Raw genomic sequence first — 15,297 nt, forward strand, 5'->3', positions numbered from 1 at the left:
CAATAAACAAATTTACACAAAAAAAAAAGTCTGCATCTTTTCAGTTTTCCCCAACTACGTGTTGGCAGGTCAAAAACTCAAATATTTAAGGGGGGGTAGGCCCGATCAATATGAGACAAGCCGGTTTTGATGCAGAAATCACTACCATCTGCGTGTTAATGTTATGTTCCAATTTGAAGCGCTTAACTTGCAGCATATGCGCTATTCATAGTACCAAACAATTACTGAACACCGAGGTAACAAATGTTATTAGGTGCACAAAATGATGCATCCCACACCCCAACACTTGCTCTCAGTGCCATTGAGTTAAATTAATGAAAAATGAGTTTTATCAGCAAAATCACTGTGTTTTGGGGATATTGTAGAGTGCTTCCGAATATTATAAGGAAATGTGTCTTTTCTAAAATGCCAGGCCCTAGCATGTGATGCAAGATACTTTGGGCCTCCTTCCTTTTCCTCCTGGTGACAACACTAGCAATCAATAACGTATATGAAGATAAAGCACATAGGGCCAGATGTAGGTAATCCCAGATTACCGATTCTTATATACCGAATCATACCGATTCGGTATTTAAGAACAGGCAAATGGGATGTAGGTAATTTTACTGAAAAAATTACCGAATCGGTAAGTTTCGGTAATTACCGAATTGGTAATGGAGGCCCATATGAATGAGTGTCAATTACCGAATCGGTAAATACCGATTCGGTAAATGGGGGAAACATTGAAGGGGGGCAGGGTGTCACCCTGTTGCACCCCTCAATTGTGTATGGGTGCACATGTTGCAGACATACATGCCCTAAGGCATGGCACTGTTGGAAAAGCAAAAAAAAGGCTTTTTCCAAGGTTTCCATTATTTACCACCAACTTGTAGTTGGTGGTAAATAACGAATCCTAAAAGGGGAAAAGCACTCATTTGAGTGCTCCCTACATGGCAAAATCGGTAATTTACCGATTCGGTATTTTAAGGAATCGATAATTGACTGATTCCTTAAAATACCGATTCGGTAAATTACCAATTAGGTAAAATGCCCACCTACATCTCATTTTCAAAATACCGGTCGGTAACGGCCGAAATTACCGAATTTCGGCCGTTACCGACCGGTAATTGGCTACCTACATCTTGCCCATAGTATGGTAGCTGGGCTTCTACTGTCTGGAACTCTGTCTCTGGGTTGTTGGGTGACAATGTAATCTTTTTTTTGTTTGTCTTCTCTAGGAGCTTTATCATCGCACAGCAGGACCAACAGCCAGTCTGGCCTTCTCACTCACTCTCGCAGCAGCAGTAAAGGAAGTCTGGATGAAATTGTGTCCCAGACAAAACCGAAGGAGTTGGCAGGAAGCGTGCGACAGAAAATCCTTTTGGACTACAATGTCTACATGGCCAAATGTGTTCCACATGAAGATAGAAGCCCGGCGGCTAGTCCAGTGAACAGTGCAGAGAGTAGCCCCACAGCTACGAAAAAGGTTAGTAACCAAGAGGGGAAATGTTCCAGTCTAGCTAAGGCCACTTTTGAATAACTTCTAACTCTGTATGTATGTATTCTTTACATAGCTAGTGCTGTACAAGGAATTAGGGTGGGGCAAAGGTTCACTATATTCCACAAAGGAGGAGAGTGTCAAGATGGTGGCATTGCAGGGAGAGAAGAGAGAGTGTGTATCTGTCTGTCTGGCTATGTGCCTGCCTGCCAGTGACTAGACCAGCCCTTAAACTGAATCTTTGCCTCTTTTCTATAATCTTTCAGTTGTTCCTCAAACTAACAGTCACCATTGTTTGCCTAGGAGGATACAATGATGCCAGTTTTTAATCAAAAGCATACCCGAGATGTATGTCTGTTGTGCAGGGTGTTATGCTTGTCCATGGGTGGGCAGAATTGAACCATAAACATATAAGGTACAGGCTGTTGAAACTTAAAGCATAATTTGAGCTAGTGCTTGGTGTTGATAGTCAGTCTTACTTGTGTTTAAAGATAGTTATGGTTAAACTTTTGGGTTGAACATTCATTTTAATCACACATGAAACGTGTAATGTGTAATGAATTGTCTATGAAACTGCGGTCGCGTCTACAGCAAATTAAAAAAAATATACAGCTAGACTAGCTGGTAATCTTGGAATTCACTAGCATGTCAAACCAGTGCTGCAGCACCGGCACTGCTCCTTTCCTTCAGGGGGTGTCAAAGTTTAGAATTTGAATGTAACTTTGAGTAAATAAATTATCCTCTGAGAGAACAACTGCTTTCTTGTTATGTTACGTTCTCACCTCCCATGTTAACACGCAGTCAGTTTCTGGCTCTTCGTTTTCCCCAGTTGCACCTCTCGATGAAAAGCCTATGATTAATTTACACCATTTCGTTTTTGTAAAGATTTTGGCAAATTCATTAATTTTTGCCTTGTAGGGTATTGCTCTTCTTTTTCTTAGCTCACAATCTTCACCTTTGTCTAAGTAAGTATCCCGAACATGCTACGAATAGGATGCCCAAATGTAAATTACCCCTATGTCACTGCTTTCCATTGACATCTGGTTCCTGTCTATAATTTCTCATCGGCCACACTTGGGATTTTCTTTAGTGTATATTTTAATTCCATAAACATAGGGGTGTGTTCTGAATGCAGCACCGGGTAGTCAGTACTGTTTTGTTTTTTTTTTGTTTTTTTTTTTAAATCTGTTTATTAGCATAGTTTTTAGAGCAGTAACATGCATACATTTTCATATATACGAGCTCAGTATTAATCCCGGTGATACATGCATGCGTTTGCTTAAAGCATATATATAAACCAAGTGAATTCGAATTTTCATTTTGTCGATGAACCAGAACAAACTAACAAATCCCGTTCACACCCGATCCCACCCTCCACCCCTAAGAAATCCCACCCGACACTCTCTCAACAGGTACATAATCGAAATATCGACAAGTGGGTCACTCCCAATGTATGGATACGTAGTGTAAGTTGAACACCCAGGTAGGGTGTTGTAGTGTGATCGATGGGTCTGGGTCCCCGGTATCCCATCGCAGTGCACCGTAGGCAGTGTCGGTGCATGGGAGAGTGAATCAGGGCATAGTGACACCACAAGTGGTTATTCACTTGTATCTCCTTCATCCTCGTCATTGCCAGCCTCAAATGCCCCCAACGTGGCAAACCAGTCCAGCGAGATCGGAGTTTTCCGGAGGCCCCTGCGTTCCTCTTTCTGTAGTGCTTCACCTTCAGCCTTACCCCAGCGCACTACTTCTGCCCGCCATAGGTCAGGGCTGGGCGGTTTAGATGATTTCCATCTCATCGTGATGGCGCGCTTCGCCAGCAACAGGGCCAGATCTGAGAAGCGCGTCGCCACGGTTCTGGTGCGTGTTGGTGGCCCCAGCCCTAGTAGTGTACGTTCCAGTGTAGGCGATCTGGGCAGAGTACCAGCCTTCTCGAGTGAGTCATGGACAGTGGTCCAGAAATACCCTAGTTTAGGGCATTGCCACAGCATATGTACCAGTGATGCGTCATCTGCATCGCATCGGGGGCAGTTGCTCTTGGATGCAGGGAACATCATATGGAGGCGGTGCGGAGTCAGGTAGGCTCTATGTAGTAACATCAGTTGGATGAACTTGTATTTGGGGTTCCTAGCTACTTTTTTGGGGAACTGAAGCATGCGCTCCCACTCCTTGTCCCTCAGTGGCCTTCCAACATCTGCTTCCCATGCCGCCCGCAGTGGTGACAGTGTAAGTGCCCTCCCCGTTTTGATGCTAGCTGTGAGCCACCTGGTCAGATGGCCGCCCGTTCCCATGAGGTAGAGCATTGTGACGAGAGGGTTCGTAACAGGCTCCCGCCCATCAGGCGACCATTTGCGTGCGATATAATGGCGGAGTCCGGCGTGCATAAGAAAGGAGCCGCCGGGGACGCCCTGCCTGGTTCTGAAGTCTTCGAAAGATAATAGGTGCCCCTCCGCAAACAGGTCACCCACGTGTGTCACACCTGCGTCATGCCAGGGCTCCAGCAAGGTCGCCGTGAGTGTGCCCGAGCCCAGAGGTATGCCCAACAGTGGGACTGTGGGGGCATAAGGTGTCCCGGGGGACGTGTACTTTAATGCCCTCCGCCAGTATGTTACCGCCAGCTTGAGAAGCGGCGGGGCGTTTCTAGGTAGATCCGAGCCAGGTAGGAGCAAGATGTGCACTCTCCCCTTAGCATGGTCGTCCTTTGAAACATTAATCTCATGAAGATTGCGGCCCGCCACCCAGTAAGCTAGCCATTGTAGCTGACACGCATAATTATAAGCTCTGAAGTCCGGTAAGCCCATGCCTCCGGAGTCGGAGGGGAGCTGCAACTTGGCCAGCCCTATGCGTCTGCGGCCATGCCCCCACACCAGTTCGGTGAGGAGGGAGTCGATGGTCTTAAATGTCACCGCCGGGATCTGGAATGGCAGATTGGTGAAGTAGTAGATGAGACGGGGGAGCATCACCATCTTGGATATTGCCACCCGGCCGGGTATTGAGAGCGGCAATGTTAGCCAGAACTGAATTTGTGACTTCATCGTTCTGATGGCCCTTCCCAGGTTGCCGTCTATCATCATGCCCGCCTCTCTGTATATCTGTATCCCAAGATATCGGAAGGTGGTTTCCGCCATCTGGAATTCATGAGGGGCAAAAGGCAGGGGGGCCGACTCGCCTGCGGCTGCAAAGGTGAACCCATAGGACTTAGACTCACTGATGGTGAGGCCAGAGATCTCTCTGAAATCCTCAAAAACCTGGGAAACTGGACTCAGGTCGCCCCTCAGGTCGCGTAGATATAATATAATATCATCCGCGTACGCAGATACAATGTGGTCCGTACCATGCCGTTGTATGCCATAGTGGGGGGCCATCGACCTGAGTCTACAGAGCAACGGTTCGAGGGCAAGGACGAAGAGGAGAGGGGAGAGCGGGCAGCCCTGCCTGGTGCCTCGTGCTATAGCTATGGGACCTGAGATTTGATGGGAGGTGCGCACCCTGGCCGTGGGGATGGTATACAGCAATCTGACCCAAGCGAGAAATTCGGGCGGTATCCCGAAGTTTGACAGGGTGGCGAACATATAGTCCCAGCTTAATGAATCGAACGCTTGCTTTAAGTCCAGAGATATGCAGCCTTCGGAGCCCGTGCCCATATTATCTCCGAGCATGAGCTGGGCTAAGCGCCTAAGGTTCATGGCCGTATTACGGCCCGTTACAAAACCACACTGATCTGGGTGGACCAGCTGTGGCACATACTGCACAAGCCTCGACGCCAGCACCTTGCTCAATATTTTAGAATCAGTATTGAGAAGGGACAGGGGTCTGTAATCGGCCATCTGCAGACCATCTTTGGCCGGTTTCAAGAGGGACGTGATCAGTGCTTGCATGGATGATTGCGGTAGAGAGGTTGTACGTAGGGCTTCCAGATAAACAGCGTGTAACCGTGGGGCCAGGAGGTCTATATATGTTGCGTAGAATTCAGCTGGTAGGCCATCCGTTCCGGGGGCCTTACCCTTCGGAAGGGCTCGTATCGCCTGTCTAATTTCCGCCTCTGAAACAGTACGCTTCAAGTCTTTGGTCTGGTTGGCAGTAAGTTGTGGGAGATCCAGACCCTCCATGAAGGCCGCAAGTGCGGGTTCTGATAAGGGCTGTGGGGGACCGTACAGCGTGGTGTAATAGTCCTTGAACGCCGTATTAATCCCTATTTGGGTGGTAGCCGAGCGGCCAGATTGGTCCAGGACCCTCAAAACGGGGTGGCTGATCGGGGAGTCCCGTAGTAGGCGGGCTAGTAGGGGACCGGCTCGGTCTGCCTGTGTATGTTGCCTATTCGTGTATTCCCTATAGTCTATAAGCCGCAGGTCTTCCAGTAGCTCCGCGTGCCTAATATGTGCCTCTTGCAGAGGTGTAAAGGGAGCATTGGTGCCCGCTGCCTCATTCTCTAGGGACGCGAGTGAGCCCTCCACCTCCTTCAGTTGGCTGATCACCTCCCGCCTCCTTCCCACCCTAGTGGTCATAGCAGTCCCCCTAAGACAGACTTTGAAAGTGTCCCATTCTATCTGCCGGGAGCTGGCCGTGTTCGCATTCGTGGAGAAGTAGGTGTTGATAGCGTCGGACAGGGAGGACCGGAAGACCGAATCCTCGAGGAGATCAAGAGACAGTCGCCAAGTCGGAATGGGAGCCAGCCTCCTACCCCACTGCCAAGTAATCTCCACGGGGTTGTGGTCCGATAGAGTTTTCCCCATGTGCTGGGCCTGGACAATCATTGCCGTAAGGGAACGGGAGCAGAAAACATGGTCAATTCTGGTGTGGAGCTGGTGGGGAGGGGAGAAAAAGGAGTATTCCCTTTCCAGAGGGTGTATGCTGCGCCACACATCTGCCAGATCCCAGCCCTCAGCCCAACTCGCAAGCGCATCTGCCTGTTTCCTACTCTCTGTAGCCTGTAAGGGGGGGTGTGATCTATCTAGCATAACATCAAGTACAGCATTGAAATCGCCCCCGATGATCCAGCGAAGATCAGCCCAACCTGCAAGTACCTCGTTAACAGTTAACAAAAAGTCTGACTGGTTTGCGTTAGGTGAGTATACACATCCAATGACAACCGCCTCCCCATCCAACAGTCCCCGTACAAATACATAACGACCCTCCTGATCAATCCGTTGCTCCAGCATCTGGAAGGGAAGAGAGCCACGGAGCCAAATCGCCGCCCCCCTTGAGAATGCAGAATATGAGGTAGCAAAGAGCTGCCCCCTCCATTTCTTGCGCAATTTCACCGCTTCAGCAGCGTTCAAATGAGTCTCTTGCAAGCAAGCAATCTGTGTCCCCCTGCGGTTGAGTTGTGCAAGGATTCTGTGTCGTTTGTGCACTGACCCCATGCCACGCACGTTCCAGGTGCACAATTGGTAAGTGTTAAGAGGTCCCATTACCATCTGTGCAGTGCGGCAATGTGAAACAACTGGGTGACCCCACATGTCCTGCTGTGCTAGAAAATGAGAGTGTCTCGCAAACATGTAACCCCTGAACAAAAGGGTCCCTGAGCCAATATACCCAGGAGCCAAACCATGGTGCCCAACGTGGGCACAAGTTAGTCAAGTTCGTGTGCATACCGGGGGTGGTAGGCCTCCGTCGATTGTCACTGAACGGACTACGTGGGCTTGATAGCCCACAATACAATGGGCCCCCACATATACAACCCACCATATGTGAAGGAGGGGATTAGTTATACGTCACCACCCGGAGAGGTTCAATCGTGCCGTGGTTCAGAACTCCGCTGCCATCTGGGCCGTGATCTTCGGGAAGAGCTGCAAGCTGTCAACTGAACCAGACACCTCAGTGTGGGTGTCGGTGGTGACGGTGAGTCTGTCTCCGGGTGCTCCCGCGTCGTGGGCAGCCAGTGCCTCCTCAGTTAGGCCTTGTTGCGGGTATGATGACGAGTGGTCCACCGTCTGGTGCCCAGGGGGATGCGTCATCACCGATGCTCCGTGGGATGAATGGTGGCCGGGGCTGTGAGTGTTGGTCCGTCGGCCTGGCGAGCCCCTGTGGGTGTCACTGCGGTGGGCTGCGAATGGGTCCTGTGATGCCGGCTGGGTCAGAGTGACCTCCATCCACTCCGCCGCCTCCTCAGGTGAGTCGAAAAAATGTGACCTGTTGTTATGTAGGATTTTGAGCCGAGCAGGGAACAAAAGTGCATATTTCACGTTCCTGTCCCGCAATTTGTGTTTCACCCCCATGAAGTTGGACCTGGCCCGCTGCACAGTGGGAGTGAAATCAGGGTAGACCGATATATTCTTATCCTCGAAACGTATTGGCGCTTCCTCCCTGGCCGCTCGCAGGACAGTGTCTCGGTCTCTGAAGTGGAGGAGACGAGCGATCAGGGGGCGAGGAGGTGCCCCTGGTTGCGGGGGCCGCGATGGCATCCTGTGGGCCCGTTCCACACTGTAGAGGGCGGTGAGGTCTCTCTGGCCCACCAGCTTCCGTAGCCAATCCTCCACAAACCGCGTGGGGTCCCTCCCCTCGCTTCTCTCCGGAATGCCCAGGATGCGGACGTTGTTGCGGCGGGCACGTCCTTCAGCATCGTCCACTCTATCCCATAGTTGCTTTAGCTGCTTCTCTACGTTTTCCAATTTCGTGGAGTGTTCCGTCTGCTGCGGGATTAGGTCATCTAGCGCTATTTTTTGCTCTGCCACCCGATCCGCCAACTTGTTATGGTCAGCCTTCAGTAGGGACAGTCCAGTCGCCATGTTGTCTATGCGCGATTCTAGCGCTTCCCGCGTCGCGCGTATTTCATTCAGGATCAGATCTAGCTTGGCGTCCTGCGATCCCTTACCGGTCGGCGGGATGATGTCCATGTTGGAGGAGGCCAGCGGATCGTCAGAGCCCGTGGACTGCACGTCCGTCTGAGCGCCCTGGCCCCGAGATTTGTCCCTGTGTTTGCCCATGGATCTCGTTAGCAGGGTGGCGCTGTAGTGGATGCAGCAGATCGCTGCAGTCCCTCCGAGCGTCCGGCAGTGGTTATGGAAGGACCACTACGTGCTGGGTAGAGGCGGATGTAGCGAAGTCCCCAGGGCTGGCAGGGACAGTGTAGGCTACCAAGGCGAGGTGTCAATGCAGGGTGGGTCGGTACGCCTCCGGCGTCTCCACAGGCAGGAATGACCCCAGGCCCGCAGTGGCGGCGGGGGGGAGAGGTGGTGGGGTCCAGGCCACTGCAGAGCTTGTCGTACCTGCCGGGAGCGCGGCAAGGGTCGGGGCTGCAGCGCTGTGATAAGGCGCCAAAGCGCGTGGCGCACCTCCCCTCTTCAGACCCCTGTACCTGAGGTCCGCGTGTCTTCAATGCGTGCCACTCTGTGCTGCGTTTCAGGTCCTCCGGCTGTCGGCTCGGGGGCAGGCGAGGCGAGAGCGCCAGGGCCCGAGGGTCTCGACCAAGCCCCGGTGTGATGCCAAGATGGCGCCAGGATATTAGCAAAGTCGGGCCGATCCGCGTTGTGATGCTGGCAGCTTGTGCAGGGCGAAGCCGGTCTCGTGTTGGTGGCAGCGGATTGTGTGTGTCGCCCGCTCCTCAGTCCCTCTCCATGCGGCGGAATGCCGGAGTCCCGCTAGCTTCGTGGGAGGGCGGGGGGACGGCCCGGGAGTATTCCCGCGTCCCGAAGGGCCTCGCAGCAGGGCAGCCGGCCCGTGGCGAAGCGACCGAGCGGGGGGTAGCGGGGCCCGAGTCAGGGTGGGGCACCTCACCGCACTCCGCAGTCCCGGCCAGCAACACAGGGGAAGTCCAATCCCGGGTCCCGACTGGACCGCGAAGGGGGCAGGGGGTAGGCCGGCCAGGCCAATCACTTTAGGCCGGGGCTCCACTCCGACCCACAGGCCGCAACAGGCTCCGTCGCCGGAACTCGCCGAAGGAGCGGTCCGAGAGGGGCTATACCGCACCGCCCCACGCCGCTCGCCCCCGGAGACAACCTGTTTAGGGATCAGGTGAGCTGCAGGCAGGGGAATGCAGGATAATCAGCTTGTATTCAGGGCTTAGGACGGAGCTGGAGAACTACACGTCCACCATCGACGGCTCCAGGCCACGCCCCCCGGGTGTCAGTACTGTTGAGCTGCTTTATTGCGATACCTACTGTTTACATCTGTCACAGTTGTTTGGAAAAGGGAAGAGATTGACTATGGGCACGTGGCCTCGCTATCCAACCTGCCTGGAACGAAACCCACTCAGCAGCATTGACAGCCTTCGCATAGCCAGGGGTTATGTAACCTTGCGTCTTCATAACGCCCAGACCTCACTTTGAAGTAGCAGCAGCGTGGTAACCAGCACCCAGTGACTGCATCCCTCATAATAGTCACTTCAGGGCCACAGGATCCCCCGCCCCAACATATACAACATCCCGCAAATAACACACAGACACAAGTGTTAAGATTGGGAAAAATTGCTGCAGGTTTATTATTACATACAACATTATGTAATCACGGTGGGTTATCTTACGGACGATCCAAGGGCAGGCCGCATTCTCGCCACCTGCCCGCCTGTTGAGCCAATCAGCACAGTGGCGAACCACCCAACTGCTGCACCATTATGGTAAATAAAACTACACACGCCCCTTGCGGGGCGTATCTAGGCAAACCCCCGGTTGCACAGGCCCACAACCGCCCGAAGGACTACTGGGGCGCCGACTCGAGTTTCTGGACCTCCCATGAGGTTCCAGGTTAGGCTCTGGCACCCCTATGTGCCCGCTGAAGTACATTGTTGCACCTCTCTGCTTCCGGATCGCCCTGTAACTCCGCCTGCAACGAAAAAGGAACACATTAAAAACTCCCTTATGAGCACCTCCCCAAAGCTGACACTCTGGGTAAGAGGTAGGGAGGGAAAAGAGTGTCCCCGATGTGGATCGCGCAACGTCCGGAGCGGCAAAGAGGCCTGAGCAATGGCGAGGGGGAGAGATAAACCCCCCTCTCCCTGCCTGCCGCCCCGGACGCGCGTCACCTGACCTGCCCACATCCCCAGAGCAACGCCTGCCCTGGGGAGGAGTGGCTGACCATCTACTGGACGGGGGCAGCCCTCCGCGACTAAGGGCCCGCCCTCCTGATGGCCACAGGGTGGCCTCGGGCAGGCGCATAGTCACTTCAGGGCCACAGGATCCCCCGCCCCAACATATACAACATCCCGCAAATAACACACAGACACAAGTGTTAAGATTGGGAAAAATTGCTGCAGGTTTATTATTACATACAACATTATGTAATCACGGTGGGTTATCTTACGGACGATCCAAGGGCAGGCCGCATTCTCGCCACCTGCCCGCCTGTTGAGCCAATCAGCACAGTGGCGAACCACCCAACTGCTGCACCATTATGGTAAATAAAACTACACACTCCCCTTGCGGGGCGTATCTAGGCAAACCCCCGGTTGCACAGGCCCACAACCGCCCGAAGGACTACTGGGGCGCCGACTCGAGTTCCTGGACCTCCCATGAGGTTCCAGGTTAGGCTCTGGCACCCCTATGTGCCCGCTGAAGTACATTGTTGCACCTCTCTGCTTCCGGATCGCCCTGTAACTCCGCCACAGCCCGGCCGGCGGCCACCGTCGCCGTCCGGGCCCCCCACCACTTCGCTTTTTAGGGAAACCTGCAACCCTTGCTCTGCAGAGCATTTTGTCGGTCCAAGAAACAAGACCAAAACGACGGTGAGCGATGGACCCTTTCCACCTCGAAGAGACCTGATACTGACATGAACCTTACATGCCTGACGAAACCCAGGCCCCTCTGCCCTTAATCCGCAGATACCCCGGGTCTTTTTATTGCTTTACCACCATAGTGCAACCATACCCGGTTACGTGAAGTCATACTTCCAGATAAAAGACAAAGTGATGAGAAGGGGCCCCTACTGCTGAGGTGCCTCGTATCGAACAATAGGCGTTCCAGCACATGCCCTGAAACTCAACCACACCCTTCACAACAAGCGTCAGCAGGCTATACCCAGCTAAGTTACAACTCCTGCTGTAATGCCGTTCTCCGCATAACATGGAGACAGTGTGCTTGCAATTGAACGCTTGTGCAGCTATAAACCAAAGAGCACAGGGGCATTGAAGGGATAAATACATATTATACTATATAACTTGGGCGATGACTTTGCATATGCCAATACAGGATTGCACAGGTATCAACAGCAGGCATCACCTGCCCTCTCTGGTTTAGTCTGGCAGTGGCTTAGGCCATGCTACCTATAGATGGCTTGTCTGTAAGGGGGACTTACGACTACCACCAAAGGATTGCTGGGACTGAAACCAAGTGACCCCTTAAGATCCTGACCTGCATCATGACACGCCCGCTGAAACCAAAAGCCCCTCTGAAACTAATCAGCATATACCCCCGGGAAGAAATCCCTCTACAGCAAAAGTGAAGATTATCCCAGGTGCGTGAGGTCATACCCTTGGAAAGGGCCCGAGAGATGAGGAGGCCTCCCCCTGCTGCTATCGCTCCGCAATCTATGCCATATGAGACCAGCGCATGCCACTGAGACCCAACACACACCTTCACGCAAAGCATCAGCAGACTACACCCAGTAATGTACAACTTCTGCCGAGGTGCAGTACTCATCTTCAACTGACTACTGTGCTTAGAGTACATAGAAGCTACTAATTAAGCAAAGTACTGATGGCTATTTCAGAGCGAAGCCTTATTTAGTATCACTTGCGTGGAGGACTTAAAATCTATATACAGGATAGCAAAGGTACAGCTGGTAACACCTGCCCCCTAGTAGCCAGGGGCCGCTTAGACCATGCTACTAAGAATAGCTCATCTACAAAGGTTGCCTCACGACTCTCGCCATAATGGATAATAAGCTGGATCAAGGAGCTCCCAATATTGGCGATAGGAAACCTCAGGTCAACTCCTCACCTTGGGAGGTGCACAAGGAATCTAAAGGTTACACAGGTTCAACACGAAGCTGTACAAACGCAAACCAGGGGAGCAATGTTACACTCATTTCACTTACAAGGGTGGAACTGTTACAACCTCAGCCTGAACCTGGACTGCAATGAGATACCTGAAGGAGAAGATCCCTAGAAGACTCACGATGTAAATTGCTACGGAAGTGATTTAGCAGCTGTTGAGCGAACTCAGAAATAATTCTCTTGGTGGGGCTGAAACACAGTCACGTTTACTGATGGTCATTAAAAGCATATTTACATAAAGGAGCACTGGGCCTTACATACCCACAGCGACCTCAAACACACTTTGCAAGATGAATTACTAGAGTACAGGTAAGAAGATGAGGATACCAGCCAAAATTATGTTACCCATTTCTAAATTGACACTAAGCTACAGCTGAAAAGTACTTGCCGAGATTGTGCTGCCATAGACAAACCTATAAGTGGTAAAGTTGGGGGACTATTAACAATGATATGCAAGTGAGCCGAACTAGTGCGCTCATTAACTCGAGGGCTCGTTAAAGAGAAGATCAAACAAATACTCTGCAACTGGTGGGTATACAAAATATACAGGGTACAGGATAGGTCATAGCGACTTACAGTATCAGATTATTAGCACTAGGAGCAAGGATCGGAGAAAGGATAGTTTACCATGTATATGTCTATAATGAACCACTAGGACCCTCCAACGCAGGCCGGAAATTGTTCTGCTAAATCATCTGATGGTGCTGGAAATTTTCCGATATATATCCGGGATCTTTGATCATCAGCATGTCATTTGCTACCGAAATGGTTGTAGACTTAAACGTGGTCTGGAGGGAATACAATAGGCCTAGTTTCCCCCAGTGCCTCTGCACCCATTAAAACACGAGAGGCCTGCCACAGTGACAGCTTCTACTTTGCATCACATACATGTACCTATATTTCACTGCGAATTCCAGCGAAGGGGGCATGAGACGTGTGACTAGACATAAACATGCCTATAATACATAGCGACACGCTCTTTTGGAAGCCAGCGCTTAAGGCAAGATGCTTGATTTGGGACCTTGATGGAGTTTTGCACACTTGGCTCATAATTCCCACCTTAACTGACTCTAATCACATCCGCTCCTGCCTAAAGAATGCTAAGTTTCCAAATGAACATCCAGCGCTTTGAAGATGACGTACATTTCGTCATACGACAGATAGGACAAGCAGCGTCCCTACACAGTCCAGAAGCACGCCCAGGCGGGGTAGTCTGTGCACAAAGGATGCTGATTAATTTTGACAGTTTGTCACTCACTGTCATATATCTCTACCTGTCACTATAAGACAGGCCTCGTTTGTTATCGCAGTCTGCATCTTGGTCCTTAATAAGAGGCGCCTAATAACCTTGGAACAGTTCATCTGATTCCCTAAACATGGGAAATCTTGTTTCCTTGTTAAAACTGAGTCCTATCCTTGCGTGGAACAGACCTCATACAAGCCTCCTGTAATAGTGCACAGTTACCCTATGCGGCCTATCCGATCATGTACGACTCTGAAGCCTTGGAGGCTGGTGGTTGCCCTACTGCGAGCACCGAAGTCTCCCACATGTCAAATGTTCACACACCATGTACTGAATCAAAACACTGGAAAAGTGCCAACCGGTGGCTAAAACGCGTGACACATACTGCCGGACCCCCTGCCTGGAGCCCGAAAACCATGCTAAGTTACTCAGCCTTAGTTGCTTGAAGGGGCCAAAAAATTGCAACTGCCGCCCGAGTAGGCCTCCCAAAAGTGGATATTTTACCACTGAGACATATTTGTACAAAACGGACCGTTTAACGTTTTCACCAGGATTCGAACCCGTGACCGCTGGTCACATCGGACTTCGGCAGCAACGCTTACTACAAGGCGCCCTAGGTATGCTAAACATAGGAACTGTTGTACCTCAGGAGGTGCCCGAGGCCCTCCCCCTGCATCACCCATGCCCATTCTAAGCGCTGGTCGTGACTGGGCGATGCTGCAACCTACGTAACAAACCAGGGAAAACAATCATATTCAGTTTGGACCCTTGCTGAGGCATCACGCTGTAATTTTGTCCAAAACCAGGGTGGCGCAATAAAATCTACAGAACCAGTAACCGTAACCAGGGAGGACGCAGGCTATGTACGAACACTAACGAAAGCCACGTAGCACCGATGTGCTGTGAAAGACAACGCCATGTTTGCCTTCCCTGTTACCATGACATATGCGATAAATCCCGTTCAGTAAACACTTGAGTGTTCAAACCCATGTGATTGGTAGGCTCCCTGGTGCCAGCCGACCTGCCGTACCCCATGGACCCTTCATAACTGAGTTTTCCCGATGACGGAGATAAATCCCTCTGCCCCGAGGACAAAAAAAAAAAAAAAAAAAAAAAGGAAGGGGCACAGGCTGCGACCGAACACACATCAAGGCTTTCCCAACCCCGTGAAGTAACAGTGGGCGCGCAGCAGGAGCTTAGCGCACCAGAGTCCCTTACACCTACGGCAAGCTGGAAAGCCGATAATAGAAAAAGGGGGGGTAGGGAACACCCGAGCTGGATAATCACACACACCCAACCATAGCGCTAAGCACGTCGGAACGCCTCGCTGCAACCTGGTCTCCGACTAGATGGCACCCATTGTATACTGGCCATCCTTGCTAACTAAGGCGAAGCCCAAATAGCAATCTGACCTACAATTTCACAAGCCCAAAAGGAACCCCCGTAGCATGAAAATAATGGGGCCACATTGGTGGGAGGCGAGAAGGTATGCGAATATCTGAGTGACCCAAGCTAACACATTTCATCATACAGCGCAGCGTGTTCTGCGCACCATGCATGAGCAGACCAGTACTTCCGTTCCACTATACACACAGCATGGGGGGAAAACGCCTATATCAGTCTTATCCAAGGTTAATACCCCATAGAAGG

General features: G+C 51.5%; 1 protein-coding gene across 3 annotated transcripts in view; it reads left to right on the forward strand.

The window, feature by feature from the left end:
* TEX2 (testis expressed 2) overlaps positions 1-15,297 on the forward strand; it is a 664,178-nt gene that overhangs the window by 473,883 nt on the left and 174,998 nt on the right. For all 3 annotated transcript variants that reach the window (XM_078654347.1, XM_078654349.1, XM_078654348.1), the window contains exon 5: positions 1,218-1,465. In XM_078654347.1, coding sequence (XP_078510473.1) covers positions 1,218-1,465 — 248 coding nt within the window. The remainder of the gene's footprint in view (positions 1-1,217; positions 1,466-15,297) is intronic.

The sequence above is a fragment of the Lissotriton helveticus genome, chromosome 7 (genome assembly GCF_964261635.1).
Source record: "Lissotriton helveticus chromosome 7, aLisHel1.1, whole genome shotgun sequence".
NCBI lineage: Eukaryota > Metazoa > Chordata > Amphibia > Caudata > Salamandridae > Lissotriton > Lissotriton helveticus.